Here is a 27,970-nt window from a genome sequence, read left to right as displayed (position 1 = left end):
GAGCTTACATTCATAAACCAGTTTTGATTAATATTAACGCCGGGTTTTAGATTCTCAGTTCAGATGACTGAAGAGACCTTTGAATATAGCTTGGCTGCATTGCCTGCATACTTAAACATCTTCACATATTTCAAGGCTGAGCAAAATCAGCCCTGTGCCTACAGTGGTACTTTTGAGGTGAAGGACTCAGAGAAGGGCCAAGCAGTGACCTCTGGAGACATCTCACAAAAGAGACAGGGCACCGTGATTTTATGCAATATCACAGGGAAAGGAATCAGAATGAATCCTTTTAATCAAGTAAAGATCAGAGTATTAGGACCAGAAGATAGCTTTTTGGTCTACAGGAAATGAAATCCCAGATGAAAAATTCTCACCAGATACTCACAGATGAACGCTCACTTCAGCATAAGAGCAAAGATCAGATTTGCTGTTTCACCTGTAAACAATTAAAGAAGCAAGAACTCAAAGAACTGTCTACCAACAGCCTTAAAATGTGTCAGAACCTGAAATTTCTGGCAAACTCCATGTGAATCTCTGTCCCATTAAGTTCTCACTAGGCCTGCAATTTAGTTGTTGGCACCAAGAAAAAGTAACTGTTGGCAAATGATGGTACAATGTGCTAAGTGTTAAAAATAACAGTGAAGCTATTGTGTGGTTTGCTCATAGTGTAATGAATGAGCACAAGATAGATCCTCTAGGACAGGTGCTCAGTTCACTGGTGGCAGTAGAGGTCTTCATGGCTGGCAGAGTTGCTCTCTGAGAAATTGTTCTGTCTTCTCTGAGCTGGATTTGTTTTGCTTTTGTTTAATTCAGAATACCATTATTTTTGAGACCAGGTAATCACAGGCTATTATGATTTCTTTATCTCCTATCCTGCACAAGAAAAGCATATCCCAAAACTTTCCAGAAGGTCAATCATAGTATCTCATTTACCTAACCAGATCAACACTCAACAAAGGGGTGTGAGCCAGCAAGCTGTGCTGTTCTGCAGCTGGTAAGCTGCTGTAATCTGCTATGTGAGGGTCAAAGCACAGAGAAACCAATCTAAAAACCTCTGTTGATTTTGGTAGATCATACCCTAGGGCTCACTGACACATGCAGGTTTTATATCTGGTAGAAGAGAATGTTGCATACATTCATCAAGTGATACTTGATGGTTTGGCCCACATGAGCAATGTCTTTTTTATTTCTAATCTTTCCATTCCATTTGTTATCACAATTAAATTCTGTGGGGTTTTTTTAATGGTTTGTCTAGCAAGCAGTTGAAAATGCAAGCTACCTCCTGACTGAGTGAATCATCTAAAAGTTCTTTTAGAAGAAATGGATTGGCCAAGATGAATCCAAAGGCATGTGTGGCAAACTAAAAATTGTAGATAATTTATTTGCCACCTTTTTCAGCCAAAGATCTGTACACTCACATCAGTATCTGAAGACAGGAAAATTGGTGCAAACAACACAAAGTTTCTGTTGTGTTAATTTGGCTTGCTATGTATGATTTTTTAATAGTCCTCTTTGACTTATGTGTGTACTCCCTTTGTGGTAGGTGATAAGTTTATGGTGTTTAAGTAAATCTTGGAGGTGTATCAAACTGGACTCACTGTCACTGGTATGATTATATGTGTTATCTTTTTTGCAATTCTAGAGAACTGGACCTAGTGTCTCACTGGGTCCCCTCCAAACCCAATTTTCTAAGAAAGGCAAATTTCTGGGATGGTAGGAATGGTGATTTGGGGTTTTCTCACTGCATCTGGTATCGGGCCATTGCTATCAAATGATTGTAAAGGCCACTGTAAGGGGAGAGGTGCTGACTTTCAGACACAACATCATTAACTTGTGGTCATTAGAAGAATCCCATGATACTTTTAGAAAAAGTAGAGTAGTTAACCTTGGTGGCTTGGCCAGACTCCAGCTTTTGTAATTGCATCCTGCCTAACTAAAATTGCATTGCACTCATTCAATTGGATGGTGTATTCTTCACCTTTTACCCCAAGCTGCTGAGTAGCTGTGCTCAATATTTTCTATATTTCAGCCCAGAAATATCTTAATTCAGCATTATTTGTTTTGAATGATAGTTCTTAAAGCGCTTTGAAATCCTTCTGGCTGAAAGTTGCTGTCAGCTGTAAATGTAAATTTTCTTTGTTGCCAGCTGTAAAACCATACAGGATTTGACATCAAAAGATCTATGCCTTGCACCAGTATGATTTGAGCTGAAGAGCTCCTGAAAGCCCCTGCATTAAACACTGCAGGGAGGGCAGGCAGGGAGAGCCAGAGCCAAGTAAATAATCCACCTGTGGATCAATAGTGTGCCCTTCAGGGACACTGGGGGAATTAGCACCCTGGTGTGCAGATGCTGTGCTGCTGGTGATGCTCTCAGCCATGCTCCAAACACTGCAAGAGGTTCATGTCCTGTGTGCCACAGCCTGGCTGGAACGTGGCTTTGCAGGCAGCCAAGGGAAGCTTTTGCTTTTTTGCACTGAAACCTGTCAGGGGAGTTTGGAGTGGACTGTGGTCTAAATATATAGTGGTGATTGTTTTCTAAGCAAATCTTTTTTTTTTTTTTTTTTTTTTTTTTTTTTTGGACAAGTCTTCCATCCATGCATCAAAGCAATTGCACTTCAAGGGACTTTATCTCTGTAGATAAGGCTATGTGATACAGGAATTAGGAAAGGAATAAAGCTGGAATTAGTGCTAAATCCACAGTAATATTCTGCTGTGAGATACTTCGACCCGCAGTTCTTTTCAAGTTGCACCGTGTGCACTGCCAGCCCCTGTATGTGCTTGTAATGAAACATTAAAGGAAGTTTCAGGCACCTGAAGGTGAAAATCACCTGTTTATTGTTCTCTTGGTGGTATCTACTGAGAGAGTCAAAACCTGCCCATGTCCCCAGAAAGCAAGCAGAGAATTCAAGGGTGAACATGAAAGAGGAAAGAAAAAAATCTGCCTAGGGAGAGGGGTAATAAAGACAAAGCTTTGTGCTTTGCCCAAGTGTAAATTCAGGATTATTTTCCCTTCAGATAATTCTCTGAACTTCTCCTTGATTTTTTTGCTTGTGGGACGCAGGCAGGCTGCACCAGCACAGGCAGTTCTGCTCTTGGGATGGCTTTTGCTGGCATCTGTGGCTTGATCCAATGCTGACCAAAGGCAACGCAGTGCTCCCTGTGGGCTTCAGCGAGTCTGAGAGCAGAGAGCTCAAGTGCTCCAACAGTGTCTTTATTCTGCCAGTCTCTTCAGAGGGGAGATGCTTAAAGCCACCTTTCATCCAAAAAGCCTGAAAGTTTTCAGGCTTTCATGTGCTCAGACTGGGGAAGTTTTTTCCCAGTTTCTGCTGTGCCCCTTGTTCCTGGGCTGATAACCTGCCCAGTGCTTGATCTGTCTGAGCAGAGCATCTTTCTGTAGGGCTTACCTGGAGCCCAGCAGAGCTGCTGCCTGCAGAATTTCCAGGATGCTGCCTGAATTTCCCAGCCGGGGCTGTCTGCTGTCCTGTGGAGGACTGCCACTCAACAAGCAGTGTTATATTATCTGAGGCACAGATATAAATGTCATTAGAGGGCCGTGGGTGTAACAATTACAGCCCAAGGAGCAAGGATAATGATGGCTTTGTGCTGAAGGTGGGGCTAATAGGGACCCTTGGCACCAAAGCAGGTTTTGTAGCTCCTTGTCCTGGTGGAAGTGGCAGGCAGAGGTGACAGCCTGCCCACAGACTCTATTGCAGGCTTTTTGGGAGCAGGGAGACCTTCTGCCATCCATCATGCTGCTTTCCAGTGAGACCAGAGCAGGCAGGGAGAGGGGAAAACATTGGCAGTTTATAAAACAAACAGCTGACCTCTTCAGTCTCCTGGCAGCAGGACTGCAAATCTGATTTCAGATGATGTTTCAATATATTCAGTGGCAACCTGGGTTTTTTTCACACAGAGCCAGCCCCCTTCCTTAATGTGATGGCTTTCCTTCCCTGCCCAAGGAAATGCTGTACCCACCCTTCTTCATTGCTACAAATGGTTCAAATTGAGCCCACAAGGATTATTTACTCATCTGCGTGCCTTGCTTCATGAAACACTGAAGTCTGTGAAGTGACTCAGAGGCAGAGGTGGTTTTGTTTTTTAAATACCATGATTAACCCTTGCTCTTGGCTCTCTTAATATCCACTTGTATTCAGAGCACGCAGAACTGCTACCCAGACATTGTTGCTACAGTAGGACTTGATGTGCATATTGCAGATCTATTAAATTGCTGGTGGTATTCCAGATTCCCTTAGAAATGCAAAATTCATAGAAATGTGAACTTTATAGTTGAACTTAGTGAGCTGGCAGTTTTAACAGGTGAAGATGTATGGTCTTATTTACTTGGGCAAGGCACAAATGTTGATGTAGTTAGCCTGGTGATTCTTTGTCATTTTATTCTGTGCTTTCCATGTGTTCTGGCTGATTTTCAGGTTATCTGCACACCCAGCTATTTTCCTCAGGTATTCTCCAGCTGTGAAGACGAGTTTTCATTAGGCCTTGTGGAACACCCTGCTCCACTGGAAACAGCTCTTCCACCTCTCACAAAGACACCTGGTGTTGTCATAGTAATTTCTTTTACCTGGCTGTGGAATGTCTACCCTGTTTCATTGCTGCAAGCCCTGTCTTCTTCAAAGCCTTCAGAGCCTTCTGCTCCATGCCAGGATGCTTCCAGAGGAGCAGTGACTGGCAGTGAGAACATCAGCCTGGGTTTCTGCCAGGCTGAGTTCAGACTCTATTCCCAAAGACTGTGCTGAGAGTGGCCACGTTCTGGTCCTGTACAAGGACAGCATATGGTGCATCATCCCAGCCCCTCCCCTCAGCATATGCAGAGTGAGAAGTGCAGTTTTGTGGCCCCAGAATGCAGCCAAGTGTGCCAGGCTGTGGCTGGGCAGTGGGAACACACAGCTCTGCAGTGCTCACAGTGACAGCCTCTGCACAGCCCCCGCTGCTTAGGGCTCTTCATGTGGGATGGGGGCAATGGTTTTCTCTAGGAGAGGTTCCATGCAGATATAGACACATTGCAAAAAAAAAAACTAGGGTCTAAAAAGGGTAACTAAGGGCCAATGAGACACTGTAAATGGCCATCAAAACCATCCTCAATCCCTTTCCATGGCTTTCAGCTTCCAGCCCTGTTCTCCCAGTGGAAAGCCACCCCTTTCCTCTGGCTCAGGACTCACATGGTTGCTCCTGCAGGTTAAGTAGCTGTTTCCAGGATGATACTGATGAGTTTTATTGGAGCATTCAGCAGCTTTGGGTGCAGTTGGCAGGTAAATGAGAATGTGATAGCTGATCACCAGAATTTGTTCAAGGGACACCTCATCAGAGGACAAGATCTTTGGTGTGGGTCTGTGGCACTTAGGTACAATAATGTGATCAACAGGTAAATCTTTATTTCTCTTCTGAATTTTTCTAGGACATTCTTCATCTAGTAGCAGAGAGGATAACTTTGAAGCTGCATGGTCCTAGGAACAATAATTTCAACACCTAAAATCCCAAAGCCAATTAAGGCATGAGGATGGGTGCTGGAGTATCTAGAGAGAAGAAAAATGTATTAGCAATAATCTGAAAGCATTATCTGCACCCCTCAGCCTTTTCTGTGGAGCTGGGTACAAAATTGCTATGAACTCAAGTGTACTTAAAAGGTTTGAAAAAATAGATCTGCAACAATATAATGATCTGAGTAGACAGCAGAGGTTGTGGTTCATTCCTTCCCATCTCACTCCAAAGTAAGAGGCAGTAGTGACATTCAAAATTTGTGGAAGCAATTAAGGTGTCACAAGCCTGTTCAGGATTTCAGGACTGGTTTATGGGCCAGCTGGAGAGCTTGGAAAAACAGGATGGCTGGGGGCTGATCAGCCAGAACAGAATGGAAAGGAGGAATATCCAGGAGGTTTGGCCTTTAGCAAAGTACCCACCAGGAAACAATGCTCTGAAACATTATATGGGTGCTGGGGAATCCACTGAAATATTATATAGGTGCTGGGAAATGCACTGAAATATTATATAGGTGCTGGGGATTGCACTGAAATATTATATAGGTGCTGGGGATTGCACTGAAACATTATATAGGTGCTGGGGAATGCACTTGAAACATTATATAGGTGCTGGGGAATGCACTGAAATATATAGGTGCTGGGGAATGTACTGAAATATTATATAGGTGCTGGGGAATGCACTGAAATAGCATATAGGTGCTGGAAATGCACTGAAACATTATATAGGTGCTGGGGAATGCACTGAAATATTGTACAGGTGCTGGGGAATGCACTGAAATATTATATAGGTGCTGGGGAATGCACTTGAAACATTATACAGGTGCTGGGAAATCCACTGAAATATTATACAGGTGCTGGGGAATGCACTGAAATATTATATAGGTGCTGGGGAACGTCTGCTGGCACCAGAACAATTGCAGAAGATAAATAAAAAAGGGAACAGTGTTACCAAAGACTCCCTGGGAATAAATCATTGAGCTCTGATTAAGTCTCAGGGATCTCAAGCCAAAAGAGTGTGAAGAAGGAATGCAGATGGGCTCCAGGAAATTGAATGTCCCCAAGAATGACCCATATAATTTTTTTCCATTTGTTAATGATACCTTTGATGTGATTTAGAGCTCAGCTACTTGGACTATTTAGATCCATCCATTTGGATACTGGTAGCAAGAGAAGAGAGTAGCTCACAGAGACAAGGTGTTTATGGCCCTGGCAAGGATTTTTGAAGCTGACTGTAATGTTTTTTCAACTGCTTAATGTCCTCATTGGCTTTGAAAGGGTTCTGAACCAAATACTGGAGAAACAAGCATAAAGCAGGTGCACCATTTTACCTTGGCAGTGGTGAAAGACCACAAATTACTTGGGATAGCATTTACTCAGATGCTTAGGTTTGCCACTGTTTTAGAAGGATGAGAAATAACATGATTCAAAGCCAAAGTTAAAGTAATAGTGCTGCTTGGTAAGCAGGAGCATATTTCAGCATCAGTGTTTAAATAGGGATTGGTTCAGAGCAAGAAGAGCCTATTCTGACCTGTCAGGGAGGCAGTGACAATACAGATAGAAGAGGGAAAAGACAGGTACCTGTCCCACAGGCTGAGATGAAGCTTCTGACACTGCGTAACTTCTGTTAATCTATTTATATTGTGAATAAAAAGTAGCCATTGGAAAGGTGTTAGGGGTTTAACCCCAGCCAGCAAAAATTAACAGTACCTCAGCCAAAATCAGCACAAAATCTTATTCTTCCAGAGGGAAGATAGAGGATCTGTAAATTTTAATATCCAGAGTCCAGTCTCAGTATGGACTTCTGTTTGCAAATATAAAGGGCAGGAATAAAATAATGTAGAAGCTGATAGAAAAACATAATGCTGTACATGCCACTGAGATTAGCTCAGATGGTCAGAGAGTGATGCTAACAACACCAAGGTTGTTGCTTTGATCCTGTATGGGCCATTCACTTAAGAGTTGGACTCAGTGATCCTTGTGGGTCCCTTCCAACTGAGAACATTCCGTGATTCAGTGATTTTATTTTTTTCCTTTGTTTCAAATAATGGTAGTTTGGTAGAGCAGCTTAATGGATGTTTTTCCTTTGGCCGGATGCAAGTCCAAGAGCAAAATGGAATCCACTTAAGTAGGATATGCATATATATGTCTTATAGGTCACATACTGCAGGGAGTATTTTAGTAAACCTGACCACAAGTCCCTAGGCACTACTTCTGATAGCAGAGAGTGTCTAATGCACACTGTTCTTGAGGGTAATTACCAGGAAATGCAGAGGGATCAATCATACTTGATGCACTGAGCAATTATATTTATTCCCTGAAAAGTCTTTAATGTTCATGGGATGCAAAGTGTGTGAATTTCATTTTAGCACGGAAAACAACAGCATTAACGAAGCAGAGAGGCACAGTGTAAGGCCATGAAGCTGCTCAGACACTAGGGAGATGATCCCCATAAAATAATCCCATTTTAGATACATGAACTAAGAAAGAAGCAGGAATTGACAAGTTGGGTTGGGGTCTTTGAGAGGAGCCATTCCTTGTGTGCAGACCAAACCACATAGAGGCAGATGTGGTGTTTTTGTCAGGGAGGGCTCTGAGATGGGAAACAGTGAAGAAAGTGAGCCCAAATCCAGACAAGGATGTGATGGAGAAGGCTGTGCCTGATTGAAGAGTGATAAATACCAGGTTCTTTGAGATAAGAGAGAGCTGTGTTTTGTGCTCTGCTGCAGGGTTTTGGATGTGCTGGAGGGCACTTGGAGCTCTTTGCAGGCTTAGCTGCTGGAAGTGGTCCATTATGTTGGCAGAGCTGGGTCGCCTGCTTTGCAGCCAGCTCAGCCGCCAACCGTCAGGTCACTGGAGGTTTCTGCTCCTCTAAAGCATCTTTCTTGCAGCCAGCACAATGCATGGCTGTGTTTTCCCCACTTGCTTCATTAGCTCTTTGATTAAACTACCTGTGATAGTAAGACCAGAAGAGGAGATCTGTGTTTTCCTTAATGAAGTGGTAACTGGGAGCTAGGCACAGCATCTGGTGCTGGTTGTGTGGTGCAGCTGGGATCCTCTCAGCTGGACTCCTGCTAGCCACCTTGGCTTCTTCCAGCCCTCCCCTGACTTGAGCAGCTGTCCATGGTGTGCTACTGATGCTCTGGATGGCAGAGGATGAGCTCTGCCCTACTGAAAAGCGAGACCATTAGAACTTCCTACAACCACAGTTATCTTAGGAAAGACAGGGCTGCCAGCTCTGGTTTGGACAGCTGGGATTTTCTGGCCTGTCCAGATTCTGGCAGTGATGCCAGTGCCTGTGCTGTCCTCCATGGCTGTTCAGGTTCAAAAGAAGCCTGGAAGCAGGAATCAAAGCTGGTAATTGTTTCTGGTGTGTTGGACCAGTGTGATCAGAAAGGCAGTGCTGCCTGGGGCTGGTGGCAGGCAGTGGGGCATTGCTGCAGGAACCACAGTGCCACCCCCATGGCAGGGGCAGGAGGAGCCAGCCCCAGGAGCTGCCTGTCTGAGATCCCAGAACCAAGGTCTGTTAAGCTGAGAGAAAGCCTTATCAGATGGCAGGTCCTTTATGCATCACTTGTCTGGAGGCTGCAGCTCATCAGGGCTGCTGGCATTTCGAGTTGTGATATTTAACCAACGATTTTCCTTTTTTTTTTCTTTCATTTTTGCTCTTTGAAGTGTCTTGCTGAGATTTGTGATGGGGCATCCCCTAAAGTTCCTCCCCCCACTCAGCCAGGCCAGGCTGGGGGGAGCTTTTTGCTCCTGATGCAAAAGGATGAGAAAATTCTCAACTCCCATAGCACTTTGTCTTTAAAACATTCAGGTGCCAGGACTTGAGGCAGGCACAGAGCCCATGTGAGTGCTGCTAAGGGAAGAGTCATGCCTGGGGGAAGTGGGTAAACCAGATCACACACACCACATAAAGTCCAAGCCTGCATTTGCTCTCGCCCTGTCAGTGCATTAACATGATTCCACTTGCACCCAAAATGGGAAAGCAGCTTAAAAAAGGCATTTGGAAAATAAAGCAGGCAAGTAATCAGGCTACAGAGAAGAATGTGTCTGGTTTTTTTTAAGGTGTATTCACAAGTTAATTCAGGTAGGAAATTATTCTGACAGGTAGAGAGTAAAGTTTACTCCCGTAGGCTGCTTGTGCTTTATTTAGAGCTTAAATGAAGCACAGAAGCTCATGAAAGACAGAAAATTCTTCAACGTGGAAGACAAGCCTATGGAGGTGAAATGTGGTTAATCCAACACCAGCTGGCCCCCAGTGGCTTCAGTTGCTGCCTGAGAGTGGTCCAGGGGGTGGCAGCCCCGTTAATCCAGCCCGTGGCGTGCTCAGAGCCCATTTCTCACTACCTCTCTCCACACATAAATGGCCTCTTTAAAGCTTGCCTGTGTGTGCTTCAGGGTGCCAGGCTCCCAAGGAGGATAAAACACCCCTTGGAAACACACGGGGTTGTTTTCAAAACAGTGCCCTGCTGTCGGTGGGGTTATGAGCAGCCCGAGCTGGGGCAGCGCTGGTAGCTGCCAGAGGGGTTTTTAATGTGTGCTTTCCCCTCAAATGAGCAGTTTTCTGGTTTTCCCGTGTTTTGAGACACAGATACAAGCTATGCACCTCGCACTTACATTTTAATGTAGAAATGTTGTTGCAGAGTCTGAGGTAATTACCTGGTTGTTCCTTTTACTGCTTGTAATTACAGCAAAATTCTGCGGGGATAGTTTATAGCAACTCGGTGTGAAAAGAAGGTATTTGAAAGCAATGGTTGGGTTAGGTGATGTTTACGCTTCTTTCACGCTGAACAGAAGTTCCAAACAGAAACAAACAAGCTTTGAAAAGAAACTTGCCCACATCTACCACGTGCCAGTTAGCTTTTCTTGAGAACATTTCGTGGTGGACGCAGTGGGTTTGGTCCCAGCATGCTGGGAGGCAGCTCTGCTCCTCGGAAGTGAGATGGGCAGCCAGCTGGGGTGAGCTGAAAGCTGACCTCCCATCCATGAGCTAGGAGGCACATCCTCCTTCCTCACTGTGCTGTGTGCCTGTGGCCACTGCAGTTCCAGTGAATTTATCCCCACGGGCTTTCCTGAAGCCAAATTTTCACGGTGTCTTAAGCAAGAACAGTGTTGCATTTTCTCTAGCAAATACTTAATGTGTGATAACTGAAGACTTTTCCTTACCACACTGGGACAGATCCTTTTTTTCTTCCTCTCTGTATGTACACATCAGCTTGCATTGCTTAGCTGTGTTTACATTGTTTGGCTATGCATGGAGAATCTGGCTGCCTTCTCTCTGGTTTATTTTGTGGTCCAGATCTCCTCATCCCATGTTTGGGGGGGAAGACACAAGGGGTTTGCTGTCTGCTGAAATAGCATCCAACCATCTTTATGTCTTCTGTATGGATTCATACTCACAGCTTCACTGCAGAGTGAGTTCAGGTGCCTTACCTGATGCTTAGCTGCCATTTCAGTGCCTAGGCTTCCTTGCTTCTTACCTCTGTGCTCTATCTACTGAACCAGACATAAAGGGTTTAGTGGGATTGTTAGCAGAGGTAATGGAGAGAGTCCCGTTGATTAGAACAGGACCTGAATCAGACCCTTCATTTTTCCTGGCTGTCACATGGGACACATTTATTATTCTGGCCTTTTTTTTTTTTTTTTCCTTTCATCAGAATTCACTGTGGACATTTTTTCCATCATTATCTAAGAGTTTGTGGAAGGAAAAGTTGCATTTTAAAAAGTGCCTGCCTAGCTGCAATTTATTCAGCTCACTGTTTCCTGATTCTAGCTGTGCCCTCTTGCTCCAGCAGGGTTATAGAGGTTGAGTTTCCCCAGTGCTAAGTAGAGAGAAAATCTCAAGGTGATCAGGAGCCGTGCATGTAATATTCTTAATTGTTCCGTGCATCATTAAAATGTTCACGCGTTTCATGTACTTCAGGCTGAAAATTGCCCATTCAGCTTTAGCAGGTAATTATAGGAGTGACCAGGCATTCACATGGCACCCTTGTGCTTATTGGAGATGACAGATGGATGTGCCTGCATCATTCTGTATATCCATTACTCTGTACTTCCTTTCTGGAAGGCTGTGTTATCACTGTGCAGATAAACTGGAAGGAAAAAGGAGGGGAACAGAGGCACAGGGAGTGGGGACCACCAGAGGCCACCTGGGCTGTGGAAGGGCTGCTCAGTTCTTGGAGGCAGGAGCAGAGCAGAAGTGCAGCCCAGGGACAGAACAAAGGTGGCTGTGAGCCCTCGCTGGGAAATGCTTTACCTGTGTTTCGGTATTAACATAGATTTTGCAGTCCATTTAACAATTTTTTTTAAGTGTCTTCCTTTTTAAAGAGGTCTGTGCCTTTCCTGTAAAAGGTATTTTATTATAATGGAACAAAATCTTGGTCAAGTGGAACAGATATATTCAAACCACTGTGTCTCAGAGAATAAACTTCCCTTCCAAGAGAGGAAGATGTGGTTGGCTCCCCTACCTCTTCAGGATCAAATGAGCTGAAATCTTGACCACAAGGTCTTAGGTGTGACCAAATCCTTAGTGTTTGCAGGAGTCAGAAACTTTCAGAAATTATATATTAAAATATATATTGCCCCTATACATGGTGGGGGGGGACACCAAAAAAATGTGCCATGAATTCAGTGGGGATTTGTGCAAGTAAAATTATCGAGTCGTGCACAGTGTGGAGCCCAAGCCATTCCCTGGCTTGCAGGAAAGGTGCAGTCATAGCACACAGTTGAAGTTGCTCCAACTGATCATCTCATCCATCCTCCTCAATCTGATCTAACTATAGTTAGACCTTGCTCAGACCTTGCATGGAGCAATCTCAGAAGCCCCTGTGAGCACAGCAGCTTCATTTCAGTGCAGCCTGTTCCAGCCCATGGTAATTATTAGAAGTTGGGGGGACAAAGTCTCCTAATATCTAACTTAAATCTCCTTTGCTGTAAATTATGGCACTTATTTCTTGTCTCAGGAATAATGGATGTGGAGAACAATTGACTATCCTTCTTTTTATAGCAGCCTTTTTTACATTCCTTTTCATATCAGAGGAGTAGTCTCCTTTCAGTCTTCTCTTTCCCAAAGCAAAAAAATTTCCATTCCCCTAAGCTCACCACAGAACTGTGTTTTCTAAATCTTGTCATCCTCACAGCTCTCCCTTGGACTCTGCAAAGGTGGCTGTCCCTTCTTAAATGCTCTGCTGGAGCACTTCTCTCCATGAAACCAGAGCAGCATCAAGCAGAGTGGGATAAGAATGCCTTATAAATGTGTCAAAATGTGGGGGAATAAATAGGCATCAGACTAGCCAAAGTACTGATTTTATTTTTATTATTTTAAGCTCAGAATGAAACTGGAATTGAAGCTTCTAAATTTCTTCTGCATTACTTATTTTCTCTGCCAGTTGTCCTGTTTTGACCTTTTCTGTCCCCAGGAGGTTTGCACTGGCAACTTGTATTGTATTATAACAATCTGGTCCTGGGTCTCTACGTGGCTGCATGTCTGTGTTTCCTCCTCTAAATCATTCATATTTTCTCTGTTTCAGTGTTCAGCCACTTCACTAGTAAAACTTCAGAGAAAATTGCTTACCCTCTCTCTCCATCAAAGAGTAATATCTTGTGTGTTTCTGCCTCTTGTAGGTCTGAGTTTCCTCTAAGTAATTGTTCTTACTGTGCCTTGGATTTCAATTTAAAAAAGCCTTAACCTGATATTTAATCAGCATTGGCAGCAGTAGACCATTCATGGGGTTTTATGTCCTGCGGGTAAATAGCTCCTTCCCTTCATTGTTCATTAAAACAAATACAGTTTGAACCCTTTGTCTCTCCCTGTAAAAATAAAAAAAAAAAAAAAACAAAAATCCAAACTGGGGTTTGTAGTGTCCACTGGAGTCTACTGACACAGTGGGTGAGAAAATACAGGATTAATCTTCTGTCACATCCTCTTCTGTGGAGACATTTCCTAATTAAAAATAGCAGAAAATTACTTTAAAAGTAGCAGGAGGAATGGGGGGATATCCCTCCTCTATTGTGAGCATGGGCAGTATTAATTGAAAAATTGTAATTTATTCATGCAAAGCTTCTAACTGCACCTCATGTCTGCAGTAGTTTTGCTAATGTGGAACTAGCTTTGCCCCTAACAAGGACTTGTGTTAAGAAAATAGAAGAATGTGCTATAATTGCTGTTTTGCTTCTGGTCGGTTTGCTTCAGCTTTTCTGCTCACATTTATCAGTGTTTCCAAATTTGAGAAAAATCCCTTGATAATTGCCTCTTCTCTAAGATCTTCTCACTGTGACAGTTGTCACACACACTGAGAATTTTCCATTTTAATATTCTGGTCTATTAGCTGCTAAGAGCACAGATAAGATAGCAAGATATGAAAGTCCCTTTTTTAAGCATTTTTGTTTTAAAATGACAACTTTAAATGTATTACTCTGTTTAGAAAGAAAAATCTGAGTGGATGGCATGATGGGTAATGATATGTAAATGACCATTCATGCATGAAAATCAGGGCCACAGTTGAATGTATTAAGCAATGACTGATATAATCATTATTTTGGATTTTGCATCTGAAGAAGGGGGGATTGCAGATATCAAGTGACTTGCATATTTAAAGAAAACATTAATGTGCATGTAGAATAAAGAATATTTATGACATTTTTGCATTAAGTATTCTGGAGTTATGCTGTTTGGGCTTAAATAAGGTCAATGTGCTGGGTTGATGCTTTTTATGTTATGTCTGGCTCTCGCTTTGGCAGACCCTCCCTTTCCCTGTTGGTACAGGATTGCCAAGTTTGTAATGTCAGCTCTTTCCAGCTCCTATAATGCATTTATTCCATCTTGGAATGCGAGAAAAATAAGCTCCAGTTGTACAATATCTACATTAACAGATTCCTTGTATCAAAGGCAGAAAATACCTGTGGTACTGAGTGAAATTAGTCTGGAGAGCATTTTGCTGAATGTCCATGATACATTCTCTGTCCCCTTTGGCAGCAGCATGTGATCAATTCTGCTGCTCTGTCCTTACCTAATTATCGCTGTCGCTAATGAAGGGAAGTAGAGAAAAACATGTCTTAGTAGGTTAATAAGCCATCCAGAAAATTATATTAGCATGATCAATCCTTAATGATGGTGGTTTCTCATAATATTAGATCACCTGAGAGGTGTTTTTGGTGGAAATGTGAGGGGCAGTATGTATCATTTCCCAGCTGTTCTTCCAGGAGTCCTCAGTTGGTGCTGGGAGAGAAATTAATTCCAACTCTGGCTCAGGAGTTTTGTCTGCTCTCACAAACATTGATTGACTCCGTGGAACTGGCTTATTTTATCATGCAAGGATCTGGAAGGGCAGCAAGTATGGGGGATTTTCTGCTTTCCCTCCTTCTGCAAATATTTGTGGGCAGGCACTGTGCATGTTTTGTGTTGTTTTTCATAAGTTTGGGTGGATGAGCTGTCAGTCTCAGATCAGACTGACCACCTTCCAGCTGGCATTTCCCCCCTTCCTCTCTCCATGAGGAACACCTTCATTTGCAGTCTTTATCTGGATCTAGCATCTGTCAGGATTTCTTTCATTCCTTTGGGTTTTTTGTCATTGTTTCTTCTTTAAGTACCCATGTAGCCAATACTGCTGCATAGTCAGGACATGTTTGTTTCAAGGAAAGCATTTCTCTGAGAGCATGTCCAAAGAATTAAAGCAAATAGCAGAGGGTAACGATCCTCAAACATCAGACTCATCAGACTCCATTTTTTTATTTTATTTATTTAAAGATTTCCCCCAAATTAAGCTGAATCACAGTCCTCCCTTTTAATTTGTTAATTACACTTCTGCAATGGTAATGCAATCAGTGAATATAGCTAAAGTGTTTGTGTGTGGGAATCAGTATTAATGAGAAAGAGCATATTTGCAAAGTGTGGTATGTATCAGCTGTTTGCCTTGTGTCTTGTCTGCTGGGGTAAAGCTGCTCTCAACTGGACCCAGCCCAGCCAAGGAGGCCCAGCTGCAGGAAGAAAAGGGGAAGAGTCCCTCCTTGTCATCCATTCCCTGCAGTCCCTTTTACACTTCCAGGCTCAGCAGCTGTGGTCCCCTGGCCAAACAGCAAGCCAGGGTTTTTGCAGCCTGCCTGCCTGCCCCCAGTGACTTCACAGGTGACAGAGCTCTGAGCCAGCCCATAAAGGTTAATCACGACTAAGTGACAATGAAATCTGGCATTTTCCTGCTGGGCTTCCAATTTTCTGTATATGCAGTGTATTGAAGCTAAGTGAGATTAAATGTTGAAACCTTTTGTGCCATATGGCTCCCCCTATATCATAAACACGTCTGTAGAATTATACTCAGAAGGGCAACCTTGTTCTGGTGTAAATGGATTCAAATCCACGCTCTCCTGCTGCTTCAAACTCAAGGCTGGGTTTGAAGTGTCACACTCAGCCTGTCTGTCCTCTTAGTGAGCTCTGGGAGGCTTTTTCTCCCAGTCATGTAAATTCTGGGTGACAGCACAAAATTGGATCCCCTGTTTATTCACAGACCTGGTTCATGGAGGCTCCTGCTCCTAAATCCTGGCCACCCTTGCAGGAGTGGCTGTGCTACTCATTCATGAGCTGCCTTGCCTTTCTGCCTAGGTTATCAGCAGTGCTGCCAAAGTTTCTTCAGATTTTGTGTTATTCCACTGCATAAACCATAAACCAAGGACTGCTTTGAGCCAGTACTCATGCTCTGCCTCAACCTGCTCTCTAATAATGGGTATAAAAGGGAAAAGCATGGCTTGATTGGGGGTTTTTTCCCCCATTTGTCCTGAAAGATTGTCTTCCTACCAAATATTTTCATGCAATTAACTGACACCATATGTTTTCATGTTTGTTGAAGAGTAGGCTATGTAAAAGATAGGATCTATGTGGCATAAATATTGTATCTCCTCCAGCAAGACTTGGAGGCTTGGAGACTCATCTCAGATTCTGGCAAGTCCTTTAGGTGCCAGCACTCCTGTGCACCCCAAGCTGCAGCAGAGACCCAAGGTCTACCAAATTTCAGCCTTGGGAAGGCAGAAATGCCTTCATATGGCAGGAGGGATGTCTTAACAACATGCTCTGAGATGCATTTCTGCTTTGCTTTTGTTTTTAAAGAGAGTTCTCCCAGGGGAAGGAGCAAAGGGATGAGCCCTGCTTGTACAGTTCAGAGGATCAGATCAGCAGTGGCAATTGCAGATCAGGGAGTGCTGCTGCAGAAACACTAAATTCTGGGGTGGGAGCTGGTGGAGGAATAGGCAGCTGAGGAGCCATCTCTCACAGCTCTCAGTCACTCCTAAAACACTGCCCAGGAAAAAAGGTAGTTTGCATATTGCAGACAGGGTATTTGATTTCCAGAATGTAAGTGGGTATTTTATTTCTAGAATGAAGTAGCACTTCTACAAATATTTTGTGCTTTATTTCTTTAATATCTTCTTCATTAAGAGTGTTAACTCTGTGCTTTGACCAGGAAGGAGAATGCATGCTTCATCTTTATTCTCTTTAAACATTCCAAACAACAAGCTAGAGTGAGTTGTTTTCTAGCCACTCGCATAAAATGAGCAAAAGAATCACACAACCAACCACCAAAAAAGCCTGGCTGAACATGGGTTGTGACTAACACCCTCCTGAACTGCCCCCTTCTGAGACCCTGCTGCTAAAAATGAGCTTGGCACACACCCCCCTGGTGCTTCTGAGCCCCAAGGCAGCTGCAGCTCTGTTTGTGTGTGTAACCTGCACTAACATCACAGAAACCAAGAGAAAGGAGTATTACACAGAATAAAAGTGGAGAGGGAGAAGAAAACTGTTCCTCCTGTTGAATCCAGTGACAGGTAGACCCAGGTCATTTTTACAGTGGATCCACTCTGCACACCCCTGATTGTGTAAATGGGACATAAACTAAATTGGACTTGCACTTGCTCTGGCACTCCCTTCCTTTGCCAGAGTGATTTTACAGCAGCTTTAGTGTGAGTTAAAACCAGGACCAGTGTCTGCCATCCCCATTTAGGATTTAAAACCAGTCATTTCCCAAGATAATTGTGGTGCAGTCAAGAACAGGAGCAGCTTCCCAAAAATTGGTTAATACCCAGATTTGGGTTTCTTCACTGGCTTAAATGGAGTGGCATATTATCTCCTCTATAGTCTGCCCAAAAGATAGATTTGATGTCTGCAAGCAAAGACATGAAATTGCTATAGGCTTCCATTCTTATAGCCTGCCACCTATTTGATTTATGTGATAAGTGATCTCAGATGACCCTCCAAGGCACTGAACCATTAGAGAGTTATGTTGCACAGTGATAAGAAATCTTCAGAGATACCTAAATCTTCTTTTACCACTGGGAGTTTCATCTGTTCTGGAATAAAGAACATTTTTATGTATGATGTTGCTATCTTGCTAGCCATACTAATATTCAAAAGGATACACAGACTTAAATCAATAGCAAAGTGACAAAGATCTTAAAACTGAAGTAGTCACCAAGTGGATGCCAGGCAGCTCTTTTAGGTTTTATCTTTGTTCCTTTCATTCTGTTTCTTGAAAGATGAGTAGCTGTAAGCATTCACATTTAAGACTTCTGTTAATCTTTCCACCAGGTAGGAAACTGGCAAAAGCACCCTTTCAGTGTGGAAAAGTCACATCACTCATTTGGGACTTGCTTATTTTAGGCTTTGTGAAACCATGGCTTTGGATATTTATTTTTCACCGAATTTCTGTAAATTCAGTCATGGGGCTCCTCTCTGCCTAGAATGAATGAAAATGCACAGAACCTCAGGTGGGATGTGAATTCTTGGCAGAGGTCAGGGAAAGCACAGATGGGTAATTTCTGTGGTTTATGTCCAACTGGAACACCTTCTCCTGCAGAGGAAGGCAGTGCTTGTATTCCTCTAACTGCATCTACATCTCATGCAGTGTTTCTTGACAGAATTTGTGAGTGCTGTGTTCCAGCATGTACAGAGTCCATACATTCCATCTGTGGATTTCCATCCTGGCCTACACCACTTCTTTCTGGCACATAGGACCAGCCAGCCAGAAGCAGCTCACACTTGACCCTGCCTCAGGGTAAGCTGTGATGGCCATTTTCTGACAAATCAGAAAAGCATTAAGGCATTGGGCACTTTCCTGGGCTGCAGCTTCCTACCTGCCTTGACACAGGTTTAATGATCTGTGTGGCCAGGCAAGTCAACCTGAGGGAGGAATCAGGCATCATCTTTTTATATTTCTCCTTGATCCTGAAAAATCTTCTGGTCCTTGCAATTAGGGCTACAGCAATTTCCTCTTTAATTGGCCTGGATTGGTGACCTGTGGCATTGCATCCTCCCAGCTGTAGCCATGTCCACTTGGTTATTTTGTTCATCCTGTTGTGCATATTGAAATACATAAAAGCAGGGACTGATGCCACCAAAGCTTTGGCAGCATTGCAGTCATGTTTTTACAAAAAGATGTATCTACTTCTTGAAAACTCCCCTCCAAGGAAGTGAGGTTTCTCTTTAAATTAATGCAAGGCAGAGATGAATAGTCCCCATGTGCTATTTTGGCGTTTTGCTCAAAGCTGTTTATGAGGGGAAGCAAAATTAAATGAGCCTGCTCTTCTGCTGCTGGCAGCACTGTCAGTGCTGGTCATGGTGCACCTTCAGAAAGGTGCTGGCACCTAAATCTGCAGTGCTGGCAGCCCACAGACACCAGGCAAATGTCACATTGTGTAGGGGGACCACACAACAGTGCAGTAACCACAGCTGGTTCATGTCAGTCTTCAGAAAGCTTACAGTAGGTTTTATTCCATCAGCCATTCCTTTTGTAACACCATTAGGGATGTTTGTGAGGAGAAACTGGCCTCAACTAATCACATTTAATTTTTTATCAAACCCACCGTGGGAGCTACAGGAATATGCATGAGCCAGCAACAAGCAAGTGGTGTTTGTTTAGAATAAATACACTTGGAGTAAGAATTGAATCCATTCCCTGCTGGCCAGGGTTGTAGAAATGCAGACAAGTCCTGGGTGTTTGTTATGCTCACAAGCATTTTCTCCACTGCTCTAAAGCTTGGGCATACCTTTCTAAACAAATGTATATGTGGAAGCTGAGAACCTTATACGTTGAGATAATCCACTGCTTGTGATTTTTAAGGAAAAAAACACATAAGCTGAGAATCACAGTGCCTGCCATAACTAATTTCCCCAGGGTGTTTATGGGTGGGAGAGAGGGCAGATTGGTGTTTCTTGAGGTGGAGCTGGCCAGCAGGAGCAAAGCAGACAAGGCACGTCAGAGTTTGGATTTATTACCATTCCCCTTTGATTTTGACAGTAATGCTGTTCTGAGCCTGTGCCAGACTTTGAGGGCAGAGTGACTGGCGAGCTGACCCCCCGCTTCACACCCTTCATTTTTCTCACTTTGCAGGTTTTGACTGAGCTAATGCTTTCAGGAAAAAGGGCTTATTGATTAGAGTGAGGTTGCTTGCAGCATCTGGGCTTTTATTGGTGCAGTTTGTGAGGTGGTGTTAGCTGGCTGGTGGTGCAGGAAGCGCTTGTTCTCACACATTTAGTAAATTCTGCCCTCCTTGCTTTGAGCTTTCTCACTTTATCCACTCACCTTCTCACCTGCCCAGAGCACTCCTGTTGGACTGAAGCATGTGGCAGGATCACCTCAGCTGTTCTGAAGAGCATCCTCCTCCACTACATTTTAATTTGCACATTGTCTTGCATCCTGCAATACAAAAATGGCCATCAGCTCTCATCTCCATGAGATTATTGTTGTTACCTAGATTTTGTAGCTGAAAACAAGCATGTATCCTGTTAGGACGAGCTAGAGCAAGCCTTTTTTTTTGAAGTTTTTCTTTCAACAATAGCAAAGATATCCCACCATGAGGAGTCAAGTCAGAATCAGGGGTTGTGCTGAGCACGTGTCTGATCACATCGATCAAAGGAAGACTACATAAGAGTAGTCATAATTCATAATTCATTATAGCCATATTTTGTATATTCAAGCATGTGGTGATGTTCTATATTGTTTCTTTGTTGTGTTCTCCTGTGGAGTTGAAATATATTGAATAAGGATTGTTACTGTAGACATCTCTAGTTTCTCTTTACACTTAATCTCTTTGAATCAAGTTATACAGTGGGAGTGGGCAGTTCTGGGGCTTTTAGTTTTCTCCTGATGTTACAGGAAATAAGCACAGGGTCAGGCCAATCTACTGATGGTACTTTCAATCTGTTTTTTTTTTTCAGCTAGGGAGGCACAGTAAAATGCCTCAGAAATGGTTTCTTTCTTGTGGGACCTGCAAACAATACAGATGTTCTTGAAATCACAGCTATTTCATCTGAGCACTGTGAGAATGCCAGAGAAGGACCAAATGATTAAAACAGGAGCTGTTGTGGTTAGCACAGTCCATTGACTCTGTAAATTGTGTGTAGTGCCTTCACAGCTGAGAATTTATATTGCTTAGGAGATTGACATAGTCTCTGAAGTGACTTTCAGATAATGTTAGTGACCTTCTAACCCTTGTTAGCACATTTCTTTGGGCTCTCAAAGTTGATATTCTTGCTAATACAAATAGGAATTTGCACCTGAACATTTCTCAGTTGTGTGAGTAATAAGTGGTGGGTTTCAGTGATCAGCCTCCCTGGAGCCCTGCTATGTTCCTGCAGAACCTTGGTGTTAAAACCTCAATAATTGCTAATGTGAAAGCTACCTAACATGCATGAGAAGAAGACTCATTCTCTGTTTTAGAAGAGGAATCCAGAAACGAGATTATTTTTTGCTAACAATTTTTTCCAGTTGGGTTAGAAAAGAAGTGCAAATCAGCAAGTGCAGTGAGGGGAAAAAAAGGAAAAAGAGTCACCTTAGAAAATAAGCATCCACTAGTCCTCAAGCTAGAAAGCAGCAGGAAATATTGGGAAAATAACTCGTTGTAAGATGTCTGATTTATCAAAGCACTTATCTGCACAGCATGGAGAAAACAAGCCCTGTGTGTGTCAGTTGTGGGTGTGGGTGCATATGCCAGTGGCTGTGTTTGTGTAGGGAGAGAAAACACACCTTTAAGAAATGTAAAGAATATTATCTGTGTTCCTGACAACAGAAGGAGCATAGATGGGAGATAAACAGCTGTCTTTTTTTAGTAAGGACTGCTGCACATTTGCACATTTAATGACAAGGTGCACATTGTCTATGGAAATCTGCTCACAGGGCTCCTTCAGAAAAATGTGGAGTGACCTATTATTTTCAGGTAGAAATTCAGAACTGCAACGTGCCGTAGAGTAGATAATCTTCTCCAAATCAGTTACTTCTCTTCAACATCTCAGTCTTTCAAAAGCCTTTTTTAATGGTTTAAGTAGCTGTTGCACTTATTCTGTGATGTAGAACTGTGTGAGGTCCCTGGCCAAGCGACAAGTGCTGGGCAGTTATGAATAGAAACATCACAGGGAGGAAGAAAGCAGGGCATATGTTTTAAATTAAAAGGAAATGCAAGGGAAGTGATTTGCAGGATAACAAAATAAAGAAATTAAAGCTCCATTCCATCAAGTATATATTCTCACCCTCCTGAACTGGAGCAATTGTCATGTTTCTGGTAGGTGAGGAATGCTTGGCTGTTATGAGAAGTCATCTCCCCATAGGTCCCATAGTCACTTTACATGTCCTGCCTGTTATCTTAACCACTGGAAATCCCTGCCACGACTGGCTGTCAAAGCTATCTGCTCAGTAAAAAAGATTTCTGTATTTAAAATGTAAATTAAACATTGCAGCCTGGATGCAGCTGCAGGGAGGTGGGGAGGATCATGAACCTGGTGATTCTTGGGGCCAGAATGACACAGGCAGCACATGGAGATGATACTGGTGTGAGGATGTGGCACTTGGACTCCTTGTCCACCTTCATAACATGGGAGCCTTGAGAGTTTCTCAGTCGTTTAGGGAAACAGAAAAACCACAGCTCAGACCCTCTCTGTAAAGACAATGCAGCAGAACAAAAGTCCAGAGTGTGTTTTTTCTGGTTTCCCCTTTGGTTTTTTGTACGTGAATTTTATGGATATAAAGGTGAGCAAATTTATACAAATGGAGCAAAACTCCCTTTTTCTTTTTCTTTTGGAATAATCAGATAATCAGAATGCTTTTCATAGGGGATTTTTTTTTCGGTTTAATATAGTTTAAACTCAAGAATGACTGATAAGAAATTAATGCAGCATAGTCCATACCTAAAAATACCAACACTTCCTTTGACTATATTAAGGCTCAGAAAAAAAGCATTTTAGATAAGTCATCTACCTTTGGTATTTCTGTGATTTCTATCACTGTGGTATCTAAGCATATCACAATATTTTAATATACGTGTTTCCACATTCTCTGTTGGGAGGAAATTATATTATTCTTGTTATCACACAGTGAGAAGTGTGGCAGAGGTTACATAACTTGTCCAGGATAGGGAAGCAAGTTTGTTGAAAAACAGGCATTGGAGTCACACTTGCTCTTCTAGGGGCAAGAGCCCTTTCTCCTCGAACAGCTTTGTGAAAGCCTGGGATTACTGTGCTTTTCTGAGTAAAAAACAAAAGCAGCTTACTCAGAGCCAGAGCACTCTGACACAAAAGCCTCTGGTAACAACCTGGATGTGCATCAGGCAGATGATTTGTCCAGGGGATGTCACTGGGGCTACCAGCATACTCCAGTGTAGAACAGTTTGTAGGGATAGTGCAGAAGGCAGATTTTCCCAAAGAATTACAGCTGTACTGATGGCTGAGGAGTGGAGACAGCCTTAGTGAGGATGCCCAGTGAGGATGGGGGTTATGAAAGAGTAGGGGTAGCTGGTCACAATTACAGTTGGAGCTTGGGAGCCAGAGTTTGCTGCAGTTTGGGATTGGCTGTGCTGTGAGGAGGAAGGGATGTGTGGTCAGGCCAGGGACAGACAAGGTAAGGAGATGCTGTGTGAGGGACAGACAGGGTTAGGGGGCTGGGTAAGGGACAGCTTGGGGTTAGCCAGTGATGCAGAAAGAAGGAAACTTGCAGAGGGAAGGAGTGAGTGCTGTGTGGAGACGCCTGAGAGAAGCCCATTGAAAGAAGGCATGCAGAGTTTTTAATAAAGGACTGATGATGGTGCCAGCCCAGTCCATCTCATCATAACTGCTACACCCCAGCGTGTCCACCAGCGCGGGTGGGCTGCACCCAGGTGTGCAGAAGCCTGCACCAAATGCAAGGGAGGTGCCACTGCAGCAGCTGCTGGTGCAGATAACAACATCAGTCAGAGCTGATTGATGCTGCAAGTCTGTGCTGGTTTAATAACTCTGCAAGTGGCAGAAGGATATCGCTAGATACGGTGTCTTGCTAGAGAGAGGCACCTTTCAAAAGATATCAAAGGCTGTTTATACACTTCAGTAGAAACAATGATAATGTTTCTTTTGGATCTTTTAACAAACCTTCCTTCATCTTGCTGCCTACCTTAGTGGTCTCTTTCTGTCTTGCAGTACTCAGCCATCAGTATTTTTTTTGCAGTTCTCTTACACCCATATTTTTATTTTCCCTTTAGTCCCTTCTTGTTTTTGACTTACTGGCCAGGTACAAACCTTACACAATTGCAGACATCAGCATTGACTTTCCCTTGGTTTCACATTTAACCTATGCTGGAGATTGTCCTCTCCTCTGGACAGCACTAAATCTTCCCTGCCAGAGATAACTAGTCCTTGGGGCTCATAGCTGTGCTTCTGCAGAGAAAAATGTTTTGCCTTTGGAGTGGGCTAGATTGCACCACACAGCAGGTAATTTCAAAACATTTTCGAGGAAAGCATCCCCTTGGGGCCATCTCAAGGCCTTCATGGGTAAAGGACACGAGGCAGCATGTGATGCTATCAGTGCCCCTCCATTATTTTTTCCCAGGGAACAAAGCCTAAGACTCAGTGGGGACACGACCTTCCTGGGCTGCAGCTTGAAGGGGCTGTTGTTTAAGGGGAGAGGGAAAAGGAAGGGGTTTTGTCTGGTTTTCCTTTTGACTCTGTCATTGAGGGGATTTATCAGAGGCCAGCGTGGAGGTGTGTGTGCTGGCCAGCCATCAGCTTTGTGAGCAGGGCACTGAGCTGATGCAGTGAATAGATTGTTCTAGAGAGAGAGAAGTGCTTTGCTACAGCGCTGTCTTTACTAATGTGTGTTCTTCTGCTTTCCATCAAACAGTCAATGAAGGCTCAGGTGAAACCAATCAAAAAGAGACATCGACCTGTGACATTTGCCAGTTTGGGGCAGAGTGTGACGAAGATGCAGAGGATGTTTGGTACAGTAATTTGCTCTACTCTTCTATTTTAATGAATGTTGTATTATTTAAAGATACTGTACTTGGAGAAGCATTACAAATGTTAGATACTCAATTTTCTGCACCCAGATATTCATCTCAAAGTGACTGAGGTGGTTATTACACTGAAAAAAAAATGTATGAAACACTCTGGTTTATAATTTTGGAGCATGCACAATTTAGACCAAGTTTAGAAACGCAGTTATCCATTTTGTTGCCATTATAACTTATGTTATTCCATCTGGGGTTTTACAGCTTCATACTTCAGTAAAAATAGAATTGGGAAAAATAATTGACCTAAAGCTTTTCCAGTTAAAAAATATCATTAGTATTATCATCATGTTAATTCATGTGTGGCATTAGAAAGGCTGGGAAATCTGTCTCACTTTTTCCTAGTTTGCTGGAGTTGAAAACCTTACCCTCAATTTCTTGAAAAAATGAGAGTGTACATTTAGACATTTTCTCAATGGAAATGGTTTTAATTTTTACTTTTTAAATGGGGTTTCAAAATTATTCAGATATTTTTTATTTTAAACCTTAATTACATAAGCTGAAGGGAAATAATTCTGTCAACTCAGATTTTTATTTTTCATTTTGCCTAGTATATATGCAAACTTACATTAAGCCAACTCTGAGCTAATAATTGCATTGTGATTTTGGAACAGCCAATAGATCAAAAAGGTCACTATTCACAGAGCTATATTTCTAACAGTGCCCTAATGCCACACCTCATGTTTCTCTCTTAGTAACTAAAAGAGATTTAGAGAGACAACAAAATAGCCATGGAAGTGTCAGAGCTGTTGTCTGGATGGAGCTGTGGGCTGAAGAATGGATACACAAACTGGGCAGTGGGGTGTCAGTAAAGCAGAGCTCAGTGTGGAGAATCAGAATGGACAGAGGAGTCAGTAAATGATGAACTTGATAGCTGGGCCAGTGTTGGGAGCTGACCCCAGCCAGGCAAGGCATCCAAGCACCCTTAGGAAATTAGGAGCAGTTCTGCTGCTGAGTGAAGAAGCCCAGGAATATGGTCATGGTTGTCCATTTGTGCTCCTTTTGGTTTTGTCCTCTTAGTAATCAGTAATCTCTGGTTCTAGTCCTTAAAAAAGCCCTGAGCAAACCAACCACTGAGTCCCTGCTCTGGCTTCAGCCATCAAAGGAACCTGTGGTGTTGAAAAACAGCAGCAAGGTGCATCATGGTTATGGGTTTCAGTAATGTAATGAAATTTGTGAGTAAGAAATTGCCTAATGTTGACTTTGCTTAAGAAAATTACCCCAGGTGTTATGATTTTCATTGTCTCCTTGACTGGTTGTCCTTGAGAGCTTTGGTGGTGCAGTGTAGAAACAAAACCATGGTGAAATTAATATATCAAAATTCACAGTCTAGTGCTCATGTTTTCATAATTAAGTGCGCTTCCAAATTGGAAGGCAGGAGAAGAGAGGGGCAAGGAATAAAATTAGCTACAAGATAACATTATTAATCATAAGCACTGAGTAGCAGTGTTTATTTTTTCCAGAAATAGCTTGGTAAAACTGCCTGATCCAACTTACCCCAGTGTTCCCACTGCAGCGTTTGCACAATCCAGTTCCTCCCCTGTGAAACAACTTGGCTTTTACAGAGCAGCACAGTGATGGCAGGAGCTGAGGTGCTCAGTCTTTATGGACAGGCACTCTTTCTGCAGGGGAAGGTGCTTCTGGGGGCAGGGAGCAGGGAAGATGCTCCCAGACAGACTGTAAGGAGGCAGGAAAGCCAGTTCCCATCCAAAAACCCAAACCCTGTGTAAATCCTGTGAAAGGTTGAAGTAAACAATTTTATATGCCTGTCCTTGCCCCCTGATTAGTCTCAAATAAGCATTTTCCTAAACAGTGAACCTTCTGGCTGTCAGCTTCTCATTATTTTTATTTCTAGAATAAAAGTGGACTATGTATGGAGGTTGTAGAGCCCTCTTTCAAATACATGTTAGTTGAATTTTCATGTTTGGCACATATTGCCCCACTCCCCTTGCCAAGAAATGTTAATTTATTATTTGTTCACTATTTTTGTGTGGATCAAGTATCAGATGTAAGCAGGGCTCCTTTAGCTCTCTCAGGTTTGTAAAATCCAAGCAGGGTCAGCAGTTCCTGGTGGTCCTGGGACCTGTTATTACAGGATGTCAGTCCCAGCAGCAGCAGTGAGTCCCTGTCAGTCAGGAGCAGTTTGAGGGTGCAGGTCAGTGCCTGATCCACCCCAGGTGAGAGGAATGCAGGCTGGTAGCAGAGCCAGACTTGAGAGAGCTGGAGATGCAAGGCTGGCTGCTCACCTGCTGTTTCTAGGGTGCCAGAGTAGATCAGAAAAGGGAGCACAGGTGTGATAGCAGATGTTGGGCTGCTGATGATTTAAAGTGACAATTGACATTCTTCTCAATTGTCACAGTCTATATTCTGCAGACCGTTATCTCCAGTTTAACTCTTCTTGTCTTTTTTTTTTTTTCCCAGTTATTCATTGCCAGTTGTCACTCATCTAAATTGTGCTATTGTACTGTGTCACCATTATTTTTAAGTCTTTTTATTTGCTAAAACCAATCTGTTAATGGCTAGACTCCTGGGATTCTAATGGGGGGTTGGCACACAGAAGATTAGTTGAAGGGGTAAGATTTGTGTGAACATTTTCTGGAAAGCACAGAGAAAAGGCAGACAAGAAACCTCTGTAATAACAGGTTTTCCATGGCATGCAGAAGCACACATGTGTTATTATCCTATTCTGCAGTCAAGTATCATGAGAGTGAATGCAATTTGGCATTCCATTAGTGAATCTCTCTCTCTCTAAGTTAAAAACAAAGACTGTTCACTTGAAAGTCTTTAACATCTTGCTGCTTTAATATGTGAAAGCTTCTTGTCACTAAGAGGATCGTGTATTTACTGGCATTATTCCCACCTTTAATGCATTTTGCACCAGTGGGCTTCATGAATATTTAAAGCAGGGCAGTGGCTACGCTCTTTAGCACGGGGTTGCAATCTATTGGTAAATCAGACATTTGGTGTTGCTTGCTCTGGGTTTTATTCCTGAGCTGGCTAAGGAATAATTGATTTTGTAAGACAGGGCTACTCAACATAACACCCCGAGAGACATACTTAAAAGGAACTGAAGAATGAGGCATAACGTTTTGAAACGTGGTGTATTGCTCAGATCTTCCAAAAAGCATCTACAAAACCCTCATGTGCATAAACAGGGCTCACCAAATGGAGTGCCCACTCTCTGCTGG

At 43.0% G+C, this 27,970-nt stretch overlaps 1 protein-coding gene across 1 annotated transcript in view; it reads left to right on the top strand.

Annotated features, from left to right (window-relative positions):
• TMEFF2 (transmembrane protein with EGF like and two follistatin like domains 2) overlaps positions 1–27,970 on the top strand; it is a 112,864-nt gene that overhangs the window by 42,016 nt on the left and 42,878 nt on the right. Inside the window, exon 5 of the mRNA XM_056496790.1 lies at positions 24,617–24,713. Coding sequence (XP_056352765.1) covers positions 24,617–24,713 — 97 coding nt within the window. The remainder of the gene's footprint in view (positions 1–24,616; positions 24,714–27,970) is intronic.

Source organism: Oenanthe melanoleuca, chromosome 7, assembly GCF_029582105.1.
Source record: "Oenanthe melanoleuca isolate GR-GAL-2019-014 chromosome 7, OMel1.0, whole genome shotgun sequence".
In the NCBI taxonomy this organism is placed as follows: Eukaryota; Metazoa; Chordata; class Aves; order Passeriformes; family Muscicapidae; genus Oenanthe; species Oenanthe melanoleuca.
This window is presented reverse-complemented; position numbering and strand designations above follow the sequence as displayed.